The sequence below is a fragment of the Pezoporus occidentalis genome, unplaced genomic scaffold (assembly GCF_034315485.1).
Source record: "Pezoporus occidentalis ecotype Australia unplaced genomic scaffold, CSIRO_AGI_Poc_V1 ctg29, whole genome shotgun sequence".
NCBI lineage: Eukaryota > Metazoa > Chordata > Aves > Psittaciformes > Psittacidae > Pezoporus > Pezoporus occidentalis.
In genome coordinates this window covers 1,986,098-2,009,841 of record NW_026914829.1, presented here as the reverse complement: position 1 = coordinate 2,009,841, position 23,744 = coordinate 1,986,098, and the positions used below count along the sequence as shown (strand labels likewise).

At 37.6% G+C, this 23,744-nt stretch overlaps 1 protein-coding gene across 7 annotated transcripts in view; it reads right to left on the bottom strand.

The window, feature by feature from the left end:
• Window positions 1–322: 322 nt before the first annotated feature.
• Window positions 323–23,744, bottom strand: part of DST (dystonin) — a 298,075-nt gene continuing 274,653 nt past the window's right edge. For 3 of the 7 annotated variants that reach the window (XM_062626135.1, XM_062626136.1, XM_062626138.1), the window contains 16 exons: window positions 22,799–22,993; window positions 21,475–21,603; window positions 17,997–18,140; window positions 16,993–17,181; window positions 16,115–16,244; window positions 15,168–15,331; window positions 14,642–14,804; window positions 13,060–13,214; window positions 12,819–12,893; window positions 11,937–11,954; window positions 9,499–9,616; window positions 7,297–7,365; window positions 6,335–6,534; window positions 5,762–5,872; window positions 3,272–3,395; window positions 323–1,571 (listed from right to left, as the gene is read on the bottom strand). In XM_062626135.1, coding sequence (XP_062482119.1) covers window positions 1,306–1,571; window positions 3,272–3,395; window positions 5,762–5,872; window positions 6,335–6,534; window positions 7,297–7,365; window positions 9,499–9,616; window positions 11,937–11,954; window positions 12,819–12,893; window positions 13,060–13,214; window positions 14,642–14,804; window positions 15,168–15,331; window positions 16,115–16,244; window positions 16,993–17,181; window positions 17,997–18,140; window positions 21,475–21,603; window positions 22,799–22,993 — 2,250 coding nt within the window. In that variant the 3' untranslated portion in view covers window positions 323–1,305. The remainder of the gene's footprint in view (window positions 1,572–3,271; window positions 3,396–5,761; window positions 5,873–6,334; window positions 6,535–7,296; window positions 7,366–9,498; window positions 9,617–11,936; window positions 11,955–12,818; window positions 12,894–13,059; window positions 13,215–14,641; window positions 14,805–15,167; window positions 15,332–16,114; window positions 16,245–16,992; window positions 17,182–17,996; window positions 18,141–21,474; window positions 21,604–22,798; window positions 22,994–23,744) is intronic. The other 4 variants (XM_062626137.1, XM_062626139.1, XM_062626142.1 and 1 more) reach the window with 3 other exon arrangements.

The following is a 23,744-nucleotide window of genomic DNA, read 5'->3' as shown; positions in this document are numbered from 1 at the left end:
ACACAGCTTGGTGTCATCGGCAAACTTGCTGAGGGCGCACTCAATCCCACTGTCCATGTCACGGACAAAGATGTTAAACGAGACCGGTCCCAACACCGATCCCTGAGGGACACCACTCGTTACTGGTCTCCAGCTGGACATTGAGCCATGGACGACAACTCTGCGTGCGGCCATCCAGCCAAATCAACAGCAAAAATATATCTCTGACATAAAGAGCAACTGAACTGGTCTTCAGGCCTTTCATACATGGTATAGAAATGTCACAGTTTAATATGGACAAAATAACTTTCAACACACAATAATTACATATAATGTCATATGATCTGGTATGTGCAATTTAGTGTTTTATTAAACAAATACAGTAGCTAACCAAAATCTGATTGCTGACAATGGGAAATTACATTAAAGCGTATGTTCCTATGGCAATTACTGGTCATCTGAAATTATATATGCCCTAAAACATAATGCAGAAAATTATCTTCCTGTGAAATAAGAAATACAATAGAAATAAAGTTAAGGGACATGTTTATTTTGGAGCTTTCTGCAAGCAAAATTGCTTTGATACAAAATGAGTTCAATGATACAGTGCTACCATCCACTCAAGCAAAAGAAAACCTCACATTTACATGAATGCACTTTATATTGATATTCTTACAGAATAATAGTTCAGATATCCAGAATGTGTCTGGCCTCATTGAAAGCAATGGCACAGAAATGCTGCAAGGTATTGGAGTATCATATTACTGGCAAGTGCTTAATTAACTCTGTGAGTTCTCTGAGAGATGCTGTATAAATAAGGGTACTGTGAAAGTGGGTTTGTATTCCTTAGTATCTTTGCCGTACATCCTTTAGTGTTTGTTTAGTTAGCTCAAAATGTGTAATTGTGTCTTTTGGCTTTTTAGTATTCTCTTTTTCTTTTTTAAAGAAAAATCATGAGGTATCCTTTACTGTTAACTAATGACATAGTGATAGGCCTATTTTATTGAGGTTGCAGAAACTTACTGTACATTCGGTACACTGTACATTCGGCAATTATTTTTAGTGTACTTTCTACACATTACTGTGTACAACTGTTAGTTTACATTAAAACTCTTCCCCCTTCTCACAGGATATGGCAAAACCAAAACCAAAATCTGACAAAAATTATACACATAAAATAAGAAGACAAATACACAAATAAGGCCATCTGCAGAATTAAAAATCCACCTCTTGCGATATTTCACAATATTTTCTACATAATATTTTACATCTTATGAACTTAAATACTTAATGCAAAAAGAAAAGACCTTTATGGAACCAATCATATTATCTCTTCAAGGACTTGTCTAGTTTGCTGGCTAGTGGCCTTCTCTGGGGAGTTGGAATTTTGGAAGGCTTGGCTGATCCTGGCCGAGAACCTGCTCGGGGTGTCGGTCTGCTTGTGGCAGGAACAGTCTCTGACATATCTGAGCACACAGACTGGATTTCTGAAATGTCAAAGTCAGATGCGTCACTGCCGCGGCGGCTGCTTGACCTGCTGCCAGCCTTGCTTCCTGCTCGGCTTCCAGGTCTGCTTGGAGTTCTTCTGGTTTCTAGAGAGAGAGAATATATCCATCAGTATTGAAGGTAAGGATGGAAAGGGTGTGCAGGTCTTTGCTGGGTCTCTGGCAACCCTGAACGTTCCTCATTGCATAAACTAAACTTCTCTGCCAGGCAAGCTAGATGATGCCATACCTCCCACTAAAGAGAAGGAAATGTGAGATCAAATGCGGAGCCATAGTTAATTTGTCACTAGCACATCTCATTAAAAATGTATTATCCTGGCAACTTTTCTTTGCTCACTAAAAACACATTGTATATTCACTCAACAGCCAGAGCCTTTCTTTCCACTGCCATTTTCTCAGCTATGAATTGAAAGAATTCAGTATCTGGCCTCTTCATGCATTCAGGATTTCTTAACGTATGTACCCTTTTTAAAAAAGGTCAAACCCGTACAGTTGAGAGCTGTAAGTAAACAAAGGCAGAGTTTACATTCTCCCAAAGAAAGGGCTGAGTAAATGAGCTCTCAGCAATCCTGCTAAAGTGAATGCCTGCCCAGACAATGTGCCATGAAGAAAAAACCACAACAAAAAATCTGTAACAGAAGATCATTAATGTGTTTTTTCATAGTTTTCCCACTACTTATTGAATATTTCTGATCTTAACAAATCTTGTTCCCTGTATGTGTGAGCAACATAAAAGTTGAAACTGGAATCTTAGGTGGCTCTTGTTTCAGATCACATATAGAAGACATGTACTCTTTGAACAGGATTTTCCAGTACTGCTCAGTATGGTTTACAGAGCTTAAGATGTGAGGGAAAGCCAGTAAAGCTATCTTCTGTTCTAACCATCTAGCCCTTTCCCTTATACAGAGCTGCTCTGAGGATCCTGAAAGAGCACAGCTTCATTGCTTTCTATTTTCATATACTCTTTCTAAAATCTCTATGGGATAGATAGGCTGAGAAAGTTGGGGCTGTTCAGCCTGGAGAAGAGAAGGCTGCGTGAAGACCTCATAGAAGCCTTCCAGTATATGAAGGGGGCCTATAGGGATGCTGGGGAGGGACTCTTTATTAGGAACTGTAGTGACAGGACAAGGGGTAACGGGTTAAAACTTAAACAAGGGAAGTTTAGACTGGATATAAGAAGGAAATTCTTTCCTGTTAGGGTGGTGAGGCACTGGAATGGGTTGCCCAGGGAGGTTGTGAATGCTCCATCCCTGGCAGTGTTCAAGGCCAGGTTGGACGAGGCCTTGGGTGATATGATTTAGCATAAGGTGTCCCTGCCCATGGCAGGGGGGTTGGAACTTGATGATCTTAAGGTCCTTTCCAACCCTAACGATTCTATGATTCCATTAATAAGGTCATCTACAGCTGCTCCCCACAGTTCTTCTTTCACAAGGAATGGACAAGTCATGATTAAGGGACCACCTTATTCCATCATAGTGAACACTGTGAAGAACCGAACCTTTTAAGCAAATGCTTCTTCCCTAGCTCCTTAGGCAGATACACTGGAGATACCATTGTCAAGAAGGCTGCAGTCATGAATTTACATAACCAGAGCTGAATGTACTGGCTGTGCAACCATGTAAACAGAGGACCATTACCCTGATTATGTGCACCCTTAGCCAAACTAAGGTAGGACTTTCACTCCTTCCCACTCACCGGACATCTCTCTCACAAGCTAACATGACCCTAAGCATTCAGGTGGAAAACAAAGCAAGTGGCACATCAAGCTCTGAAGTAAAGACACTCACCTGCAAACTGAGCTCTAACTCTGGTAGCTGCTGTTGACAGGATGCCACTGTCTTCTCCAGAGTGGAAACCCTTCCCTGATAGATATCCTGGCAGTCTGAGCTTACTTCCTTGAATTGGTGTTCCCTATGCAAAATGAAAAAAAAGGAAAAAAAAAAAAAGAAAAAGGTTTTTTTTTGGTTGCCACTACTGAAGACAAGGTCTGGCTGGTATCAGGTAGCTCACAGTGTAGAAGATGATCATCATAACAACATTCACTGCAAATCTGAAATACTGATTTGAGTCACTACAACATTTTTCATGATGTGAAATTTTAGCAGTTAATATTTGATGTAGTCCAAATGTCAAACAACAAAATCACTTTAACAGTCTGCTTGATATTAACCCTTTAGCATTCTTTATGCATATTTCAATGCATATGAAGAAAGAAAAATACTACCTTCTTGTAATTAGTAAAGCATTTAAGATTAGTTGATGGTACATGACTTAAACAGAGATAAGTAGTGGAGGTTTTATGTCTGCATAGCTTCACTTTCCACCATTCTGACACTGGTTATAGGTCATGAAAATATTTGTTTCAATTTCACAAATATTTTGAAGGCAAAATAAAACTACTGAATTTCAAAGCCTCTTGCAGAAAAAAAAGACATAAGACTAATTTAGAAAGTTTTCTTGTTCTCAATATATTGTCTGAAATGTCTCTACTCCACAAGCTGACCCCTGCCTGCTTTCGCAGTTTTGAAATAAAATGAGTCTCGACTTACAATCTATCTGTCCCAAATGGGACAATTTCTTTCAAAGCCACAAGAATTAAATCCTCAAATCTCAAAACGCACGCAGAATGTAAGATAGGAGGTGCATTCATATAAAACCACAGTATCCACATATTAATGAACACAAAAATACTAAGTAAGTATCCAAAACAATGAATAAACATTGCAGTGATGAATGCGGCATGGTGAGTGGCCTGTATACTGGCATTGTGTGTTCTGTGCCTTTGATCTCCGTAAAATGTGGGGTAGAATTAATTACTGAAGGAAGGATCCCAATTACTTCCACTTCTGCACTTTGGGCAAGGCACTGGTATAGAATCTGGTGCAATCTTGCACCAGTGCAAGAAGAGATTAAGTTTATTCTTAACATTTGCCCTAAACTTAAATGCAGTCTACATGTAAAATGAATAACCATTCTCTTCAGCAGAAAATGCTGCAGAACGCCCCAGAAATTCACTGCAACCTACCCTACCCTACTTGTTCCATTTATAATCTTAAACCACGGTGGTTTACATAAAAGAAACTCACTGGCAGCTGTAAGAGCAGGAAATAAATACAGTGCCTCCATTTGAAATCAATACCAACTGCTTTCACCTCATCATAATCTGATGAAAACACCACCTTTTAAGTACCATCAATTAATCTTACAATCAGCTAAGAGATGAAAGAAATAGAGATATTAGAAACTGAAACTGACTCAACTCTGTGCTACTGTTACTTATTCTAAGCAACAGCCCCATGTGCTTGAAGTGCTGTATACATACACAAGCCTGCAGTGTGCACAGTTAAGGCACCCACCGTCACAGAAGGAGGGAGTGAAAAGTTCGTTATGCATCTTTGAGCAAAGCCACACCGAGGTCATGTAAACCCAGCACCAGAAGGTGTCACATGAATAGCAACAGGCATCAAAGTGCAGATTGGTGAAAAGCAGATACAAGAGAGGTGATGGTGGCACAAGCTTCCCCTTGCCGAGCCCTACGTCTAACCCAAGGCAAGAGTAATTCCTACAAGTGACAAGTCAGTCTGCAGCCTCATCCAGCTGCAATCTTTTCACTGACTAATGACATGAGAGGAGACACTCTGGCTTCAGGCCCATTCAAATTTTTGTCATAGAACTTAAATGCTGGCACAATCCTAATTGTTACAGCAGCAATTTCTAAGCAAGTCCTGGGCTGGAAATAAGACCAAAGCTCATTTCCTGTTAAGTCATCAAATAGTTATCTTATTAGAGCAACGATTGGTCACTACCCCCCTAAACAAAACTTCCAGTTGTTGGAAACATTTATGTATCACAGTCAGTCTTTTGTACCATCTTCTTCACAGTGACTGGGTATTTCTTTATTTACTGGTTTTGCACTGGAGATCGTGATTTTTCCTACTTTTCCACATTTGCTCAATCAATTCATTGCACACTGATTTATTAACCATTTGCACTTTAAACATGAATGCACTGAGGCTGAGTTTTCCTGAAAGTCAAAAACCATAAGAAACAGAATATAAAAAAAAACCAAACAAAAAACCCAAACAAAAACCAAACAAAAAACTTGCGAAGAAAAAAATAAGGAAAGAAATAATTTGACAAAGCTCTAAAACAAACACAATGCATTAATATGCCAAAGATGTTGCAGCTCTGAAGCACTGAAATTCTAGTGGCTGTTAGTGAGGTGACAGTTTTAGTGAAGGAAGGTCATTAGACTAGAATCTCTGTCCTTACTGTACCTCTGCAGATGACCCTTGATAGTCTGAGGATTCTGGTGGCTTAGAAGGAGTTGACGTTTTGCTGTTTGTCAACCATGGTTTACCATAGTTGCGTGTTAAATGATGGGGTGTCTGTATGAAACAATGGTAAATCAAAATATGAAGAACAGTAGATGGAAAACAATGTCATGGAGAAGGATACCCAGGTTGTCACAGGGAGATCAAATCTTATAGTAGTAGTAAAAACTAAGCAGAAAGAAAAGCTGATGACAAACCTTCTGAAACAAAGCGATGGAAGAACTTATTTCTAAATTAAATGGAGAGCTTCACTGGTCTTTCAGAGCAACTCCCAAATTGCCAGTTAGCTCATGTGGTGCCTTATATGTAAAGAATTCTTCTATTCCTGTGCCATAAATAAGCAGTAGAGGAAATACACTGAAAAGACTTCTCAGATCCTCCCCAGACTATGAAATAAAATGGAGATAGTTCTTCCTATGGAAACACCATGGAGAAGCACCAGTATTGTTGGAGCAAGTGAGAAAAAAAAATAACCAATCTGTTAACCCAGATCTGTTTCTGTTTGTTTCTCCTTACCTTCGGTGTACTTGTAGCAACTGCTTGTGGAGCAGCTGCCTGGCCAGCCTGACTTGACAGAGAAGTAGATCTGTTGGGAGAGGCACCCCTTGAAGAAGGTCGTGACCTACGGCCCCTTGGTCGGAAAGCTGCCATGCTCTGACTGGCACCATCTGCCAAAATGAACTTTTCACGCAGTTCCACGTTTGTCCTCCCTTTAGCTGCAGCAAAGAGAGGTGTTCATTTAGTCAGACAGGAAAATTGTCACAAGGCAGTTTAGAGTCATTTTCGCCATGCCAACTCCAACACATTTTAACAATAAATAAAATGCATTACTGTGTAATGCATTTATTTTGGACACAGAAGAGTTATGTGCAGAACTCGCTTATTCTAATACTTTATGCCAGCAGGAATGAACCACTGTCAAAGGAAGTCAGCATGATAATGGAATGCTCAACGTGCTATATCATTGTTAATCAATCAACTATTAATACATAGACACAGCCTGATGAGCAGTTTTGCTAACTCTACAGCTACTCATAATAAATAATACTTGCTTGGATGTTCCAGAAGAAATTGCTAAGTACAAATTACAGGAAAGCAGCAAATATATTTATCCAAAACTATGTAGTTACGTAGTTTGGCAACATGCAATGAGGAACATAAAATCCAAACTATGATGAGGTAATTGGTGGCTAAGCACTCACACATACAAACACACATATGAGAGAATGTTCTGCAAGAATAGATGCAAGACATGTTAGGATTTAACTGTGTCAGTGTGAATGACAATCGTTTTTGAAACACTCTTAAAGCGTGTCAAAAAAATTCAGCTTGCAAAGCACCAGCCCATGTAGGAACACATTAAGCTAAATGTGATGGGTGAAGCATATTGTTAAAAGTATCTATATTTAAAAAGTGGGAAGGAAATGAAGAGAGAGGAGAAGAGGAGAAGAGGGAGACAAAGAGAGGGGTTTGCCAACCTATAGTAGGCTGAGTGGTAATTGAAGAGTTTGATTCCGAACGTAACATTTTACTCCCGTGATGATGAACTAGAAAAAATGACACAGGACATGGGTCACATTAAAGAAAACCGTTAGCAAGAGAAGAAATCAAGTACAGCAGCTGCATATGCAAGAGACTCGGAGCACCAGGCCAAAGACAGGACTCAGAGCAAAAGCTGCCCCTAAGTGCTCTGAGGTGAGTTCTCAAAGGTCTCCTAGGCAAAGAGGAAATAGCTCTTGGACAGACTTGGCTGCAGTCCCAAGTATATGTCTGTAACAATGGTATTTATCTGCTGACATAAAGAAGTAATAAAAGCTTTCTATTGATATTGTATATAACTAGGTCAAACAATTTTAAAGCTGTTTACGACAACACTCCTTTGAAATGTGATTTAACTGAATAGACAAGAAGCCCTTAGTGCAAATGCAGATTTTCTAGGTGAAGCACTTAAGGAAAAGTCTGAAACTGCACCACTGACATTAATGACTACTTTGCACCACTAACTTCAACAAGACCAGGATTAGGTACCAATGCACAATGTCCAGTGTCCAGATGTTTTTGCAGAGATTAGCATTCCTTTAGACCCACTGTGGTGACTTTCTCATCTGCTCAGGTATTTCCATGAAAAAGGGATAAAGTACTATAGAAAATACTATACAGATACATAGAATACAAGGTTTATTTAAAAAAGAGTTCCAAACAATAAAGTTCCACAGAACTCTTAATCTGAGGACAGTAATACGGAATTATAATTAGTGAGACGGTTAAGGACTGTATCTCTCGGTGTCAACCCAAATGGGAATTACACCAGTCTACCTGTCAATAGGCCTGACAAAATGTTTAGGATACATCAAAACTAATGAATGAAGTCAGATATTCTGGGGCACATTTCATTTCCCACTACCCTCCACTTTTGAGAAACAAGAGTAGAAAGCTCGAAAGGATGCAGGCATAAATCACTTTCCTGTAGCAGTAGGTGCAGAATCAGGTGCTAAACTTCAGTTATATACGTGGCCCGTTGCCAATGAATGTAGTATTACCATTATATTTCTTTAATAAACAATGTATATAGTATGTTGGTAAGCAAAAGGACTATTTCTATTACTGCTTAAGAACTCAGATGTCATCATAAGGCTATGCCAGCTCTTTTATGATACTATGATAATAAATTTTATGGTTACCTTTTAAGCCTGTAGATAAAGGTTTCTAGGCCTTAGGGGCATACTGTCAGCCCTTAAGAGGTTTTCTGGTTGCTTCTTTTTGGATTTAATGAGAGAATGCAGTAGCTTCTTTTTGGATGTAACATCCTTGGACTTAGTATAACAATTGCTACAAATACAAGTTCTCACCCTCTCAAGGTTTCTATCATACTGTTTGGAAACCTTGGTCCCAGATCAGAAGCTCTGTGGGATAGCTTCACAAATGGCTTCTTTCATATCTCAAACTGCTTCTCAAAGAACAGTGTCAGACAGAGTCTACTTTCCCACTACAGAAGTAGGCTTTCTTAAACTAAGATGTCATTACATTGCTGTGTACTGATAAAACAATGCACTGGATACAATACCCTGGAAGGCATGGTGACAGAGCGCTCCCTGCTTCTCCAGAGCCCAAAGTCATCCTGACCAGAGAATTTTCCACTTGCTATATACAAGGCTCAGGGCTCTGCAAAGTGGTTCTGGGGAGGATGCCAATGAAAAGACAGGGCCACAGAGGCAGAGCCTGAAAGCCTGGGTGCAACCACTGGCCAGAGAAGATTTTATTGTTATTGATGTTACTCTTTGATTCAACTGCCTTATTTTGAATTACTGCCTTAAAATTTCTCTCTTGTGGAGGAGGTTTTATTGGACATTTCTCTGTGCTATTTCTGCCAAAGTCATACAAGCAGCTTATGTGCCATAAACTTTATCTGGGTCAAGATCAGTTCTTATTTACAATACTCTAATGCTCGAGGAACTGTGCACAAGACACCACAATTGTTCTAGACATACATCAGTGTAACTGAACAGGATCTAAATCATGAGATTTAAAGTTTACAAAAAACAGATCATTATGTGACATCTGGTGAGATGATGTTTACAGAACTGCCATTTTATACAATTCAATCTTCACCTCGAGACAATGAATGGTGATTGCATCCAAATAATTGCCTGCAGGTCCATTTTAACAGTTGTGTTACATACCCCTGCAAGGATCGTTTTTCACTAAGAACTCATCGAGTGCCATCCAGCCACCTCCAACACGAACCATGACTGTACTTCTTAGGATACGAACAAGGCGCAATTGTTGAGAGTCTCCAAACTGCAACAAAAATCAAACAATAATCTGAGGTTCTCAGTCATTCAGATGTAGTTCAGCACTGACAGGTTAAGAATTAAACACTTTAAAAAGTTTATTTTGATATTTAATGATTAGTAAATGCTAAATATTAGATTTATTTATGCAGGTTATTAAAGCTGTTAAGATTTCAAATCAGATGCTGCTGCATTAATCCAAAGAAGATGGCAGGATGGTAAGAAAGAATCTCAGGTTTAATTTTATGCTTGATTCTCAAATGTCTGAGCTCATAAAGGAAGTGAAATTAGTAACACATTATTTAATTGGTTATGATTGGTGTTTGTGTAAATTAATGAAGACTTATTTTCATTATCTCACTGTTAAGATCATAAGCAAACTCTCTTCTGCAACAGTCTAGAATTTAACGTCAGCTCAAAGGAAAGCAGCTTTACTTTAAACAATCAATATGTAGGCTGGAAATTCAATGCATTACAAGTGTTGCACAGTTCTATCAATTGATTCACTTATAGGAATATTTTCATGTATAGCATTGATGCTGGTCACCTATAGTGAGGTGCACAGAGAGAAGGGAACTTCAAAGAAGCAATGAATGATCGATAGCTATCACTACTGTTCTTTGTTATTATTATTATCCTTTGTTATAAACCGTTTGTCACTCTTCTACCCATCAAGGTTCTTCACAGTTCAGAGATGCACAAAAACCTGTTTCATAGTAGCTCTAGTACTAGCCCATTCCTCTTTAGGGCTGATAGCCAGGCCTAACATATGTTTTGCTCTTGAAACCTGCATAACAAAACCTATGCAGTACCTGTGTCCAAATCCAGATCAAATAAAACATGACCAAAATGATGACCCCATAATTTCATGAAAACTAACCAGAAGAATTCAGTACTTTTTAGCCAATGCCACTAACACATTCATTTTTGTATCGGATCATTGGGCCAACTCTCACACCATCATACAGAGCGCTTACTGAAACCAAAAGAAGTCAAATACAACTCCTTGGGATAATCTTTGACCTCTGGAGAAGGCTGGCTATAGTTCAACTGTACCTACTTGCTCCCATGAGGGGACTGAAATGCTTTAAATGCAAACCACACAAACATGCTCCCTGCTTGTAAAATAGCTTTAGTTGTTTGGTACTACTTAAACCAAGAAGAGAGAGTAAGTTTAAAGGAATATTACTTTTAGGAACCAAACAAAAGCAAAGCTGGCACTTAATAATGAATTTTGTGCTATAAGAACATTCACATGAGCATTATTCATAAGGGCTTTTTAATAATGCATTCAATATGTGCTGAAGAAAGAACCGTTTTATATATGTAGATCAAAGTCTAAAAAAAACATATCTAAACTGACGTTGTTTATTTTCATTGCCTTGTTTCTAGAGCATTTTTTCTAGAGGTTCTAAAGATACTTTTTTCTTGCCTGTATTTTACCCCATCCTAGCTTAATTCTGCAGTTAGACCCCATCAGACAACTATATAAAGGATCAGATACAGTGGGGCTCCTGGAAAGTAACACAGGTATCTATCAAAAGCATTTTTCCTAATGGTAACTCAGTCCATTTTCTTCTTAAAATAGCCTGGATACCAACTTCCCTTGAACGGGAAAAATTATTGTTTCAAATAATCAGAGGTAAAAACATAAAAGAAGTCCAGTTTAATCTACAAAAACGCCTGTTCTTCACAACAGCCATAAAACTTTACTCTCACTAGAGAAGCCTCAGCTAACTTGCTATAGGTTCTTTTTGCCCATTTCAAAAATATGTATTTAATGATTCACCATGTTAGTGCATAAAATGCCAACAATCAGCTAGGCTCCTGATCAATCTGCTTAATTCGCATGCTGATGAAAACGAAAGGACCTTTTGCCTAATGGGCAATAAATAAGTGATATGACACTGGGATCTGATTACTGTTATTAACCTTTAAAAAATACAACGGAGTTTTGAAGCATTGTACTATAAACCTGAAAACTGATAAAATAATAGTCATTCTAAAATTGCAGTTTAATGCAATTGCTCAAGATTTTTTACTATTTGAGTTGCTGCTGACCATTATCTGGTTCCTTTAAAAGTAATTTCCTTAATGAGGAAAATGGCCAAAGAAAGTGTATGAGAAATTAAAGAGAAAGGATCCTGAGACAAGGAATTCTCCATAGCATATAAAGAAATACCACAGCTGACCAGCAGTGAATTAGCTGAAGATGAAAGGATGGCAAGACAACTGATCACTGCAAGCTTAAACCACTATGCGTTAGGAAACATAAAAAGAAAGAAAGAAAAAAAAGAAACTTCATAACACATTCCACTGGTTTATACCTGATTTCCCAGGAAGAACTGATAAGAAATGAAAAATGGAAGAAAGACACGATTAGTTTACAGGAAATTCTCTATGTGATTCTAGAACACATGCAAACTAACACATTAGACATTCTAAATAAAGAATCTGCTTCAGAGATGAGCAGGTAGCTAGCCATCCAGAGACTGAATACTAGAAAATATTCAAGGCCTTTGTTGCCTTCCCATTGCTGTTTCTGTGGTCTTTCAAATTAATCTACAAGTATTTAGTAATCTCTCTTAGCCAAATATTGAATATTTCATCTGAAATTGTTCTGGTTATTGAATCTAGGGGCGGCAGATCTTCTTCTACAATGTGATATTTATTTTCCCATGATCTAATTTTTTTTCTGCAGATTTCTAATGCATTTCTTACACTTCAGAAGGAACAGTGTGCTCCAATAAAACAAGGAAGGATAAAAGTGATTAAATGTGCTTTGGTAAAAGATCTTTGAAGTATAACAGAGTACCACAGGAAAATATCAGTCACTGTTTTTATAGAAATAATAGAAAATCAGCTATGGTTTAAACACTTTGGGTATCCAGGCAGAAAGATTGGTTTTTAAGGAGCTGCTGTATGTATGTATGCAAGTGTGTGTGCGGCTAGCTTTAAAAAAATTCCTGTACGCTGAAAGCAAGCATCAGTAATTTCAGCGAAAATAAATACAAGCAGCAGTATTTTCCCATATTTTTCACCTATGTTCTCTAACAAAAAAAAACCCATAATATTTAGAAAAGCTTAAAGAAATCTGTAATTATCATACAAAAATCCTGTAAATTAATATAGTATCATTTGTTGCATAAAACATGTCTTATGAAGAATCTTTAAGCTTAAAGAACTAAGAAGGTCCTTAGAAGACTTACCCTGTACTTGTTATCCCCAATCTGCTCCACTTGAAACCGTTTTGCACATTTACATTTAGCTACCTGTCTCGTAACCTGCAAAAAAAACAGAACTGGAGAATTACTTTACTGCAAATATCACATTTCTAAAGATCTGTGTAGATGGTAAACTTCAAATTATATAGGAGTGAAAATAAAATTAATTATTAGAAAACAGGACCCCCATAGATCAGAGTATGATCTAAGAAAGCAGAGAATATACCTCATCTTCAATTTTGTCAGCATCTGTGAGAGGTTTGTATGCATCCTTGTTTGGATGAAGAGCTGCTACAAATTCATAATAGTCAATATATCCATCACCATCTCTATCAAAAATATCTGCAACAGCACTCATTTCAAGTCGGCTTGTTGGGAATTCTGTAAGGGAAAGACAGCAACAAAAGCTAAGGTTTTTGGCTTTCCAATCCCACTACAATGAAAGGCTTTAACACACATATTATAAGGCTTTTAGACACTAGGTGACAAATAATGCTTATAAAAAACCAAGGACATTCAAGAAAGTGAAGCAATCTTTCTGGAAAAAAAATTGTATTAACAGTGTTATCTAGATATTGGATTAAAATAAGTATCACAGAGTGGCTTGAAGAGAGACACAGCAAGGGCACATATTAAACTGTAAGATGTATATGTATTTTTTTCTTTAACATTTTGACCTTCAAAGTGCATAAAATGCTACAAATTAACAAGACAAATTATTAGCAAGGAAAGGTCAAGTAAGACTTTCACTGTAAATTTGGAATGCAAGGCATTTCCACTGCAGAAACATGCACGGTGTTTTGTGAAATTCTTCTTTAGATGGAGCTCACAGCAGCAGAATGTTAACCCACACAGAGATTCTCTACAAAATGGTTAAAGAAAATTTCAACATGGTGAACAGGGATTATATCCTGAGTATTCAGCAGTTATAAACTGATACCGAGTTAAATGAGTAACTTGGTGGTATCAGGGGTTTTTTACCAAATTCTGTCAATTCATGCTAAACAGTAGTGACTATGTACAGTGACAATATTATTGTATTTCCTAAAGCAGGGGGAAAATAAACACACTACAATATTCTCAAACAGAATAACATGAGATGCTAAAGCAGCCTAATTCTGAATCTTCACTGCTCAAAGCAGAAGTCTCCATGATCTGAAGATAAAGGACTATTTTAAGTAATAGGCTCTTATCTGTCACTTGCTAAAGGGTAATACGATCACACAAAGACATGATGTGGAAGGACTACATTAAACCAACTGTGCATACCTAAGGAATATCAATCCACCAGAAAAACTATGAAAAGTCCCTTCCCAGTTTGATTGCTTGACATTTTGATCCTCATTATGCAGGCATATGAATACGGTCATGGTACATGGAAACACTAGTTTCAGAAATTACATGATTTCCTTCTATTATCAAAACTACTCCATGTAAGTTCTTTAATCAAAATCATATGAACATACAAACTGACTTTGAAAATTACAGGTTTTATATAAGGTACATTTTACAATTTGGTTAGTCAATGAAAAGTAATTGCTGAAGTGGCTAGTATACTGTAGGAATGATAGTCTAAGCCCAGCAAACTATTAATTAGCCAATAATATAAATATGACATTTGTAATCTGATTCAGAATGTAAAAGAACAAGAAAGAGGTTCTAGAATGTAGAAATATTTAGAACAACCATAATTAATGACTTTAAAATGGTAATCTGTGACTAACACACGAAACTGCATAGGGTCCACTATATACAGTAAGACTTCATGAGAGGTTTGTTCCAAATTCAACATTAATTTTAAAACTTACTTGAAGAAAGAATTCCATCAATAAATTCTTGCCTTGTTATCTTTCCATCCTGATCTTTATCAATCCTTCTAAAGAAGTCCATCACACGAGACTTCTTATGGTTCATCCACCGCATGTATTTTTTCCTCCAAATATCAAAATCAAAGTTGGCAAATTCTCTCAGCTTAATAAAAAAGAGAAAGAACTTCTTTCAGTTGAAATTAATCAGTCTAGAAAAAAATCATTGACGCAGCTATCAATTGCATTCTTTTGAATAACTGGTTCTTTGGGGGCCTATATAAACATTGTAAACATCTTCACTTCTCACATGTAAAATGAGAATGACAGCTTTTAAAGCATGTTAAATCACGTGTATCAGTGTTTTCAGTTAAGTGTATTGTACAGTATAAAACAACAAATATGGAGGTAGTTTACAATATTCACAGTACTGATAATCTAATTAGAGTAATGATTTTGTTTACACTAAACCAGGGTAAACAAAATTAGGCAAAAATATTATGTATATTCTGTACAGTCCTTTTCTGACCTCTTCAAGTCTGTCCAAGGCATCATTAAGTTTTCTTCTTCTTTCCAAGGCCAGAAGCCAGACTTGCTGCCATTTGCTGACTAGAAGGTTTACCCGTGGATTCTTGGTTTCGATTTGTGCCTGGGCTGCCGATGGATATATGCCTGGTGTTGGGGAACGCTTTCCTATTAAAACATGACAAAATGTGTATTTTCACCCAGTTCAAACAAAACAAACATTCACACAAAAGGTACTTGACCTTCCTAAAACTACTCCTTCCTGTCCCAAATCATGCGTCCACATCCTGATGATTCCATCTAATGGGACTTTTTTTTAACCATTGCTGGGGAAGGACCGCATTGCAGTTAAAGTACCTTTTGTCTAGCCAGAAGCAGCTAGTAGTGGTTGTACGAGTGAAACTGAAGGTTAAATTAAATATCTGCAAACCTCTCAGAGAGTTGTGAAGTAAATAACCTGATTTTAGAAGCAGGTTCAATGTATGGGTAAGTACAAAACATAACGGATAAGCATATGTAAAAACACAAAAAGCAATTTCCTTACTTGATTCACTTTCCATTCAATTTCACTGAACACACTTTCTAATTGAATACATAAAATTTCCATAGACAGTAAGAGCAAAAATTTTGTCTCTGCATCTTTATGTAAAAGAGTTGTTTGCAGTTTCAGATAATGGTATATTTGCAAAGACTTAGCAAGTGCACACTCTTGGAAGCTTAAGAACACATGAAAGCTGCATGCATTAAAAATAGGTACTCAAGAGGTATAGCACAAAATTTAAAAATACAAGTCTGCTATGAGAAATTTCCTCACAATTAAAAATGAGAATTAGAAAAGTCAGTCAGAAGAATTTCACCCTGTTTCACTAAAAGCCAATCAAACCTATCAGATTATTAGCAATCTGCTATCTTTATAGACAGAGCTATGTCCCAGAATACTTCATTACTTACTTCCTGCTCTCCCCTTATCAAGGACAGGAATATGAGATTGTACTGGAGTGGGTTCAAGTGCCTTTCTTTTGTAGGTCTTTGTAACTTTATCCACATCAGGTTGCTTTCTGGTCATTTCTTCCATGAATGTCTGCAATAGACAGAGGTGGTTTTAATTAATAATACACAAAAGTGACCACAGGAATGAAAACCACATACAACAGCAAAACACCAAAGTTACAAGAATGGCACAAAAAGTCTCTTAAAATGTCAGCTTCACAAAAAATACAGATAGCCTTTGCAGGCAAGAAAAATTGTCAGTATAAGCTTTTAAGACCACTATAGGCTGGCTGTTGAAAGAAGGCTAAATCTGAAAGAAGTCTGTCATACTCCTTTATTAACTGTGTACGGTGAGGTGATGTATAAAGGATTTCTAACTCTGAATACTCAGGTGTTCCCTGCTGTCCATACTGCAGTTCATACAAGTGAGACAGCTCTAATGGGGTAAGTCTATGAGTATTCACTGCACCAGCAGCTCCCTCTGGCACTTCATAAACCTATTTTGGAAATCCAACCACTCAAGCCCCATTGCAACACCAGTTCTTAAGGCAGCAGCATTATCATATATTTCACGTGGGTTTTTTTATTACTACGCTTGTTTTTATGGAGAGTTGTAGGTTTGCTTTTAGAATAATATGGCACTGAATTTTTGTTTGGTTGTTTTTTTACCTCTGTTGAATAAACTACATACAAACCACACAACTGAGTATCTGAAAAGGGATTTGATTACTAGGAGAGAAAATAGCTAAGGAGAGATTCAAACTTAATCAGGAAGCCTAGCTGAAATGTGAGCAGCATTTGTGGAATGTGTAAGACAAGTGTCATTTACTATGCCTTACCTGATGTTCAGCTATAAGTGCTTTAACTTCCTCAATCTCCTGGGGGATAACCTCTTTATCTTTTTCGGTAAGGGTAGTCTCTGCCCACTGCAACCAGGACAGCAAGGCTTCCAGCAATTCCTGGTTAGCAATAAGCCCAGCCAGAGCTCCTGCCAGTCTCTGTTGATGCTGTTTTGCCCATGCTAAGACCTTGATAAAAGAACCAATGTATGAGTATGTGCACATCTGAAATTTTTTCAAATGTATTCAAAATTGCTTTGTTAACTGTAAATCCAGAGCTTCCCCCCAGGCCTACTGATTATCAAAGGTGCTAGATGTAGTGGCTCATCTAGGCAACAAGAATTCCCAGTTCAATCATTTCTTCCCCCAGATATTCAGTATTAGGTGCTGTTAAATGCAATAAATAGCATGTTCGGGCAACATATTGAGAAAGTTATTAAACAATATGAGTAAGTTAGTGAATCATAGAGGATTTGCTGTTGCTCCTGGGCACTCCTGAAGCCATACCTTGCTTACAACAGTATTTTGGTTTTCTTCAAACATAATATACACAGAAAATACCACCTTAGCAGCTGAGAGTATGGTACACCCTCTGAGACCTACTTGTAGCCACTCATGTAATTTGGAAATCATCTAGATTAGGTTGGACTGAAATCCTCTCTAATACAATTAGAAAATGCTTCAGATTTGCCTGTATTATCTTTCCTTTGCAATTTCCACATTTCTCGTGCCGAAACTATTGGCTTTCTTCACATGGGAAGTGTCAGGCAGTATTTCCTTTAATACATACAAAGAAGATTGACCATCTGCTTTAGTTCTTAAAGCCCTGTAAGTTTTGAAATAAAACCTAAGGAAGCATGGTATTCACATCCATCATTGTGGGTATTTTAAATGTTTAGCTCTCAACAGCTGGATCATTTCCTCCCAGTGCAACTACCATGTCAGTTGTCAGCTATGTTCCAAAACCAGACTGTTGCAATAAAGATTGCTTGATATATACTGACCTCTTCAAACCTGGCTCTGATGATTGTTATCCAGTGCTTAATGGTGGTGATGGAGTCTGGGTGGCAGATAGCTAGGATAGCTTCTCCCATACCTGTTGCTCTATTCAGTTCTGTCTTTTTCTCTTCCAGGTTCTTCATGAATTCCTAAACCAGAGGTAACAATTTCAATTAGATTTTGACAAAATTTGCAAAAGAAAAGTTAAAAATGTTTAAAAAGCCTATTCCACATAAAGTATAAATGAAGCCCTAAAATGTTTACCCCAGCTTGCCACTCCTTAGAAGTCCACCATACTGTAAGTACTGAAAAGACACATGTTGTTATTAAAAGCAGAAGGAAAAGCACAGCATTTCAGAAGTGCTGTAAATCGACTGTATGAATGTTAGAATCATTATTGGCAGCATTTCAGATTACTTGCTCTGTCAATTACCATAATTCTTCATAATAAACTATCAAGCTCCTAGCAGAGGCTGGAAATGACCAACTGTAATTACATGCTCAGACAAGAAAATAGAGGACTTCAGGAACAGCTATATTAAACTAAACACAAGTAACTCAGCAGCTGAGAGGGAGAGACACAGCAAGAACAGGGACAGAGGCTATTTTCAGGGCCTCTACTATGTGGGAAAAATCTTGTAGAAGCAAAAGGATGTTTACAGCTTTAGACGTCCAAGCTCATAGGCATTGATGTTCTTAGGGAGTCCAGCAGAGGAAAGGGTGGCAGGACCAGAAATGGATGTGGAGGGGTAGGAAACAGCAAAAAAACCTGAAGGACTTTTCTCATCCTTTCTGTAGCTTGCATTTCCTGTTTGGTTTCTTTTAATTTATTTAATTATTACTACTATAATGACTTTACTAGTCTGCCCATTTTGTTCTGCCTAAATGTTGTTTAAGTGCTTAGTGGAATTTTGTGTTATATTTTAACAACAATAATTGGGCTACAAAATGGGACCATGTCTCTGAAAACGTAACTCTACTTCTCTGCATCCATGAAGGACTATTTTGGATTCCACAAACTGAAGATCAGCCAAGTCAGAGCCTAGAAAATTCACAGTCACCTAAGCATTGTAAAACCAGATTCTACAACTCATAATGACACTACCCTGGGCCTTTACAAAATAAATATAAAGTTATTATGAAAGAAAAGTGTAAAAGAAATAACCTCTTCTACCTTGTTCTAAAAGCCTGGAATAGATAGGCTGTATATTTAAAGAGATTTTTTACTAACTGACTTAAGCTTAAATTAATGTCAGAGTTTAAGACCCAATCATAATAGCAGTCCCTCTCTCAAAAACATAGGAGTTCTTACAGTATTTCCATTCAAAATGGTTTTGAAAAGTCAAGATGGGTTTTAGTGAGATTTTCAAAATGAGTTGGGGCAAGAAAAAAAAAAAGCCGCAACGACAACATTGTTTTCCCTGAACAACTGTACTATAACAACTCAAACTGTAAATCTATGACACACTCCATACAGTCTATTAAGATTTCTTTCAGTAAAGGATATTAACTGTATTGAACTCTGGCAGTCCAGTGATACAGATGCATTTACGAGACAGGTGATGCGACGCTTCTCATTAACTAATGCAGTGCATTAACCTACTATACCTCTCAGTCCATAGAGAATTTGGCAAGTGATAGAAATTTTTCTGCCCGAGATAGAATTCATTAAATCATGTGCAGTATTCAAGAAAAGAAAATCAGTAATGGGCATAAAGATGGACTATTTGGATAAAATACCATCCCAAAGAAACCTTTCAAAATGTAGCTGGATACAAATGCATTAAAACTATTTTACAAGAATCACAGTGATAAAAGGAAAATACATTTCATATTTACTTAAATAATGTCAGTCATAGCTTTCTGGTATTAGTACTGCGGCATAATAATACAGACGTTATATTTAAAGCTCATATATTACATTTTCCTTTATTTTCCTTCTATTTTTTTTCTTTTTTCTTGAAAGCTGATGGTATAAGCTTAAGAGGAGAGACCACTTACTCAAGGGAGATTTTGCTGTATGTGCTTATTGAGTGGTAAAGCAGAAGTGCCACAATCTTTCTTAGCTTGAAAATTTCCGTATCACTATTATTTGGCCTTTAAGAACAAAATGTGGTTGGGAACATCAAAAGTCTCCTAAGAAACTTTGAGTACAGTATGGCCACATCTAACACTGAGTCTGGTTGTGTTGTGCTAGCAATTACTCTCTCCACCTGGACAGGGTTTCTCAGAGACAAACTTTGCTTTAGTTTGAAGTTCCAAGTTATGCTTTAGCTTTGGCAGCACAATTCTGAGCTTGTGTGCAGAAATATTTTGTTAGTCAACCTACATGGCAGAAGGAGAATTTAAAAATGGTTTTTTTTTCTAATTTTTTTCAGTGGACCTAAGATTTAATTTAGACAATTCTTTCTTCTGTATTCCCAAGACAAAAAAATTAAATAAAAGGGAACTAATGCACATGTGGAGGAAAGGCAGCTGAAAGACAAATTTCACTGCATCAGAGACAGCAGGTTGCTACTGCCAACATTACTCAGCAGACACTGATGCATACATACATTTGCCAGCTAAAGAACAGCACCCAGTTTCCAGGGCCCCAAATTAAATCTGAAAACTTCTTCAAAACATTGCAGTCTGCAGTCCTTAGTTATGAACCATTATAGTCGTACCTTGCACACACTCCTCTGCATAATAATATTCCCAAACTCAATCTAAACAGGATGCTTTTCCACTCTCCGTAAGTTTTGTTATAACTATCTTCAGAGCAATGATGAAAAAATCCATTATTCTTATAACTTATTATAGAATATTGTGGGCACTACATCCTTGGTACTATTACTACTGCATTTACAAAAAGAGTTTTGTAGGGGCTCAAAAATGTGTATGTTTGTATCCTCCTGTTTGAAGAGTAAATGACCTCCATGTTCCTTACTTAGCCATTTTTCATTACTGCAAAGCTAGTTTGATGTCCTATAATCTAGTATCTGCAGTACCTATGGCACTGTAGTATTTCAGTACCTGAGGAACATGAAGTATGACAGCGTGCTGTTTCATTATGACAGCAGGTTAATGGATGGTAACATCATTCTGCTGACATTTACAGATGACCTTGAGAGAAAAGTATATGCTGTTTTGCTCAGTGGTGCTAAGGTGACAGACAAACTTTTGCTATGCTAGAAGACTGTGTTATAACTGACAGGCACAATATATTCCAGAGAGGTTTGTATATGTCTCTAAATGCTTACAGCAACTTTCTAAAGGCCCATGATTTTCTTAGTAAGCCAAGATGACTCAAACAACAGCTGACCAGTACAGGCACCATACTCTCAACTCCATTTTATTTCTAGCTTCTCTATAGAGACAGTTGCAAAAATGAACCCTGGATGCTGTATAGGACTGTATAGAACAGACTTTGCCTCCTTTCCTTTATTCTACCCTCTACAGACCTATTAAAATTAAGAGCACCCTCTTCATTTTCTTGCTTACCCTGTGCTGGTCTATCAGTGTACGCAAGGCCTCTTCATCATCTGGAAGGTTCCCATGGAAACGAAGAGCCTGCTCTGCCTCTGCCAACCACTCCAAAAGGACATGGACAACAGAGTGGAATTCTTCTGCCTGTTAAAATGCAAGAAGTCATGGTCACTCAGAAGGGGATCTGACAGGCATCCTGAAGCTTATACAAGGAGACTAATCCCACATTTGGAGTCATTAATCAAGCAGCAGTACTGGCACATTAACTTTCCATTAAAAAGTCAGTGATATACAGTACTCATTTTCATAACTGTAAAAATATCTCATGCTTCCCAAAAAATTATAGGAAGCCTAAAAGCCTGTTCATGCTTTTAGCCATCTGATGTATAGTATATTTGCGGCTCAGCTGAGAATGTCATGCCTTCATGCTGACAAATTGCACGGGAGGTGCTTTCATGGACCAGCTGGAGAGATGAGAACAGTATTTTTTCCATAGCCTAAATCACCAGTTAAGCAAAATAAATTGACATCCGCTGGTGACTAACCCTTTTACATCTGGGAAAAACAAGAGAGTTCCACCTTCAGGTGCAGCCATATTCAGACACTAGTGTTTGAGGTAGCTTAAGATTGTGCCTGCTGAGACTGGATAGCTGGGGAAACACACTACCCTAGAAAAAGTAGGGCAGGAATTTTGTGCACAATGGATACATCACTATGGCAGGAGTCCAAACCCAGCATCAGCCCAACCTAATGTATCTTTGCAGAGCTGTACATCCATATTGTCTCAGGTTTGGAAATATAGACAGACCTATCTGTTTGGGACTGGTACCAGCCAGTAGTGACACACACAGACTGTTCTAGCTCCTGAGTGCACAACTCCTTTTTACTACAATGTACTTCACTGTGCACTGTAATTGTGCCAATGTAAACAAGTTTTCAGCACACAAACTTACTTCTTTCCAATAAGGCACAAAGGGCGTAAATACGATTGCAATCTCCAGCTTCCTGTGAAGGGGACATAGTTCTTAATCACCCTTCGTGCCTGACTGTATCTTTGGTGACTTCCTTAGATGGTAAGGTTTTTGAAACATTTGCTTTGCATTTGTGGTACAGACTATTAATAACAGTAATAAATGCTAATAGGCATTACTTATGTGCTGTGGTAAGGGGATAGAGACAAGGTAAGCAATAGATGAGCAAGAAAATGCATATTTTCAAATAAATGAAATTAAATTGAATGACATTGAGTGAAAATGAAATTAAATTTTTGGCAAGTAGACTGCAAGGTATTTTCACTACTTCTCATAAAGTATATGTAGCATCATTAGTAGTTCTCTACCTGCCGAAGAGCCTGCTCCAGTCGTGTTTGCTTAGATACTGACAGAGCACAAACTGTCTCCCATCTAGTGCTCAGCTCCTGCATTTGGACTTTGACCCAGGAAGAGTCATCACGACTGCCTTCTATCAGCTCCCTTGCAGAGCGCTTCAGAGCCTGGACACTGCTTGTTCTTTTCCCCAGCTCCTTCTGGAAAACCTAGGCATCACCAAATATATTTGAAATGTTTAACTCATTAAGGCATAATTATGTAAAGAATAAGAAAAAACTACTGGTTATAAAAATAAATTGAAATACAGATTTAGTTTAGTTAAGAGCAATTCCATCTAAGTGACGCAAACCACACAAGTTCATCTTATCAGATTCCGTATATTTACACTCTACCCTATCCTAATACAACAGGAATATGGTAGGGAAATGTCAGGCAGATCATGAGAATCCACCCTGACACAATGCATGGGTAATCTAGCCTCCTTACCACGCTGTCTTTATCCTCTTCACCAAAGCAACTGATCTGACACGCTGACTAATGCACAAGATTGCCATGTCAGGAAAACATCAGATAAAACACTAATAATCAAGAAGGTTTAAAATCAGAAAATCAGAAATAGATCCCCATTTGGGATTTGACTGTAAGGCTGCAGATCTCACCACATAGTCATATATTTATGTGAGAGTATGCTCACAGTTGAAGATTGAACAAGCTCCAGGTACATAAAGGAAGCTCTTAAAAGATACGACAATTGCGGTATACCATACTACTGACTATGACTTACTTGTGATATACAATGGCATTTCAGAAGCAATTCCAGATATTCCAGGTTAGCTATTATAAACAACCCGTGTTTCAAAACACTTGTTTTCATAAGGGACAAAACCTCCTCCCCACTAAACAGTGTTTGGATACTGCAAGTCACTGGTAGATGAACAGAGGGACCATCAGCTAATA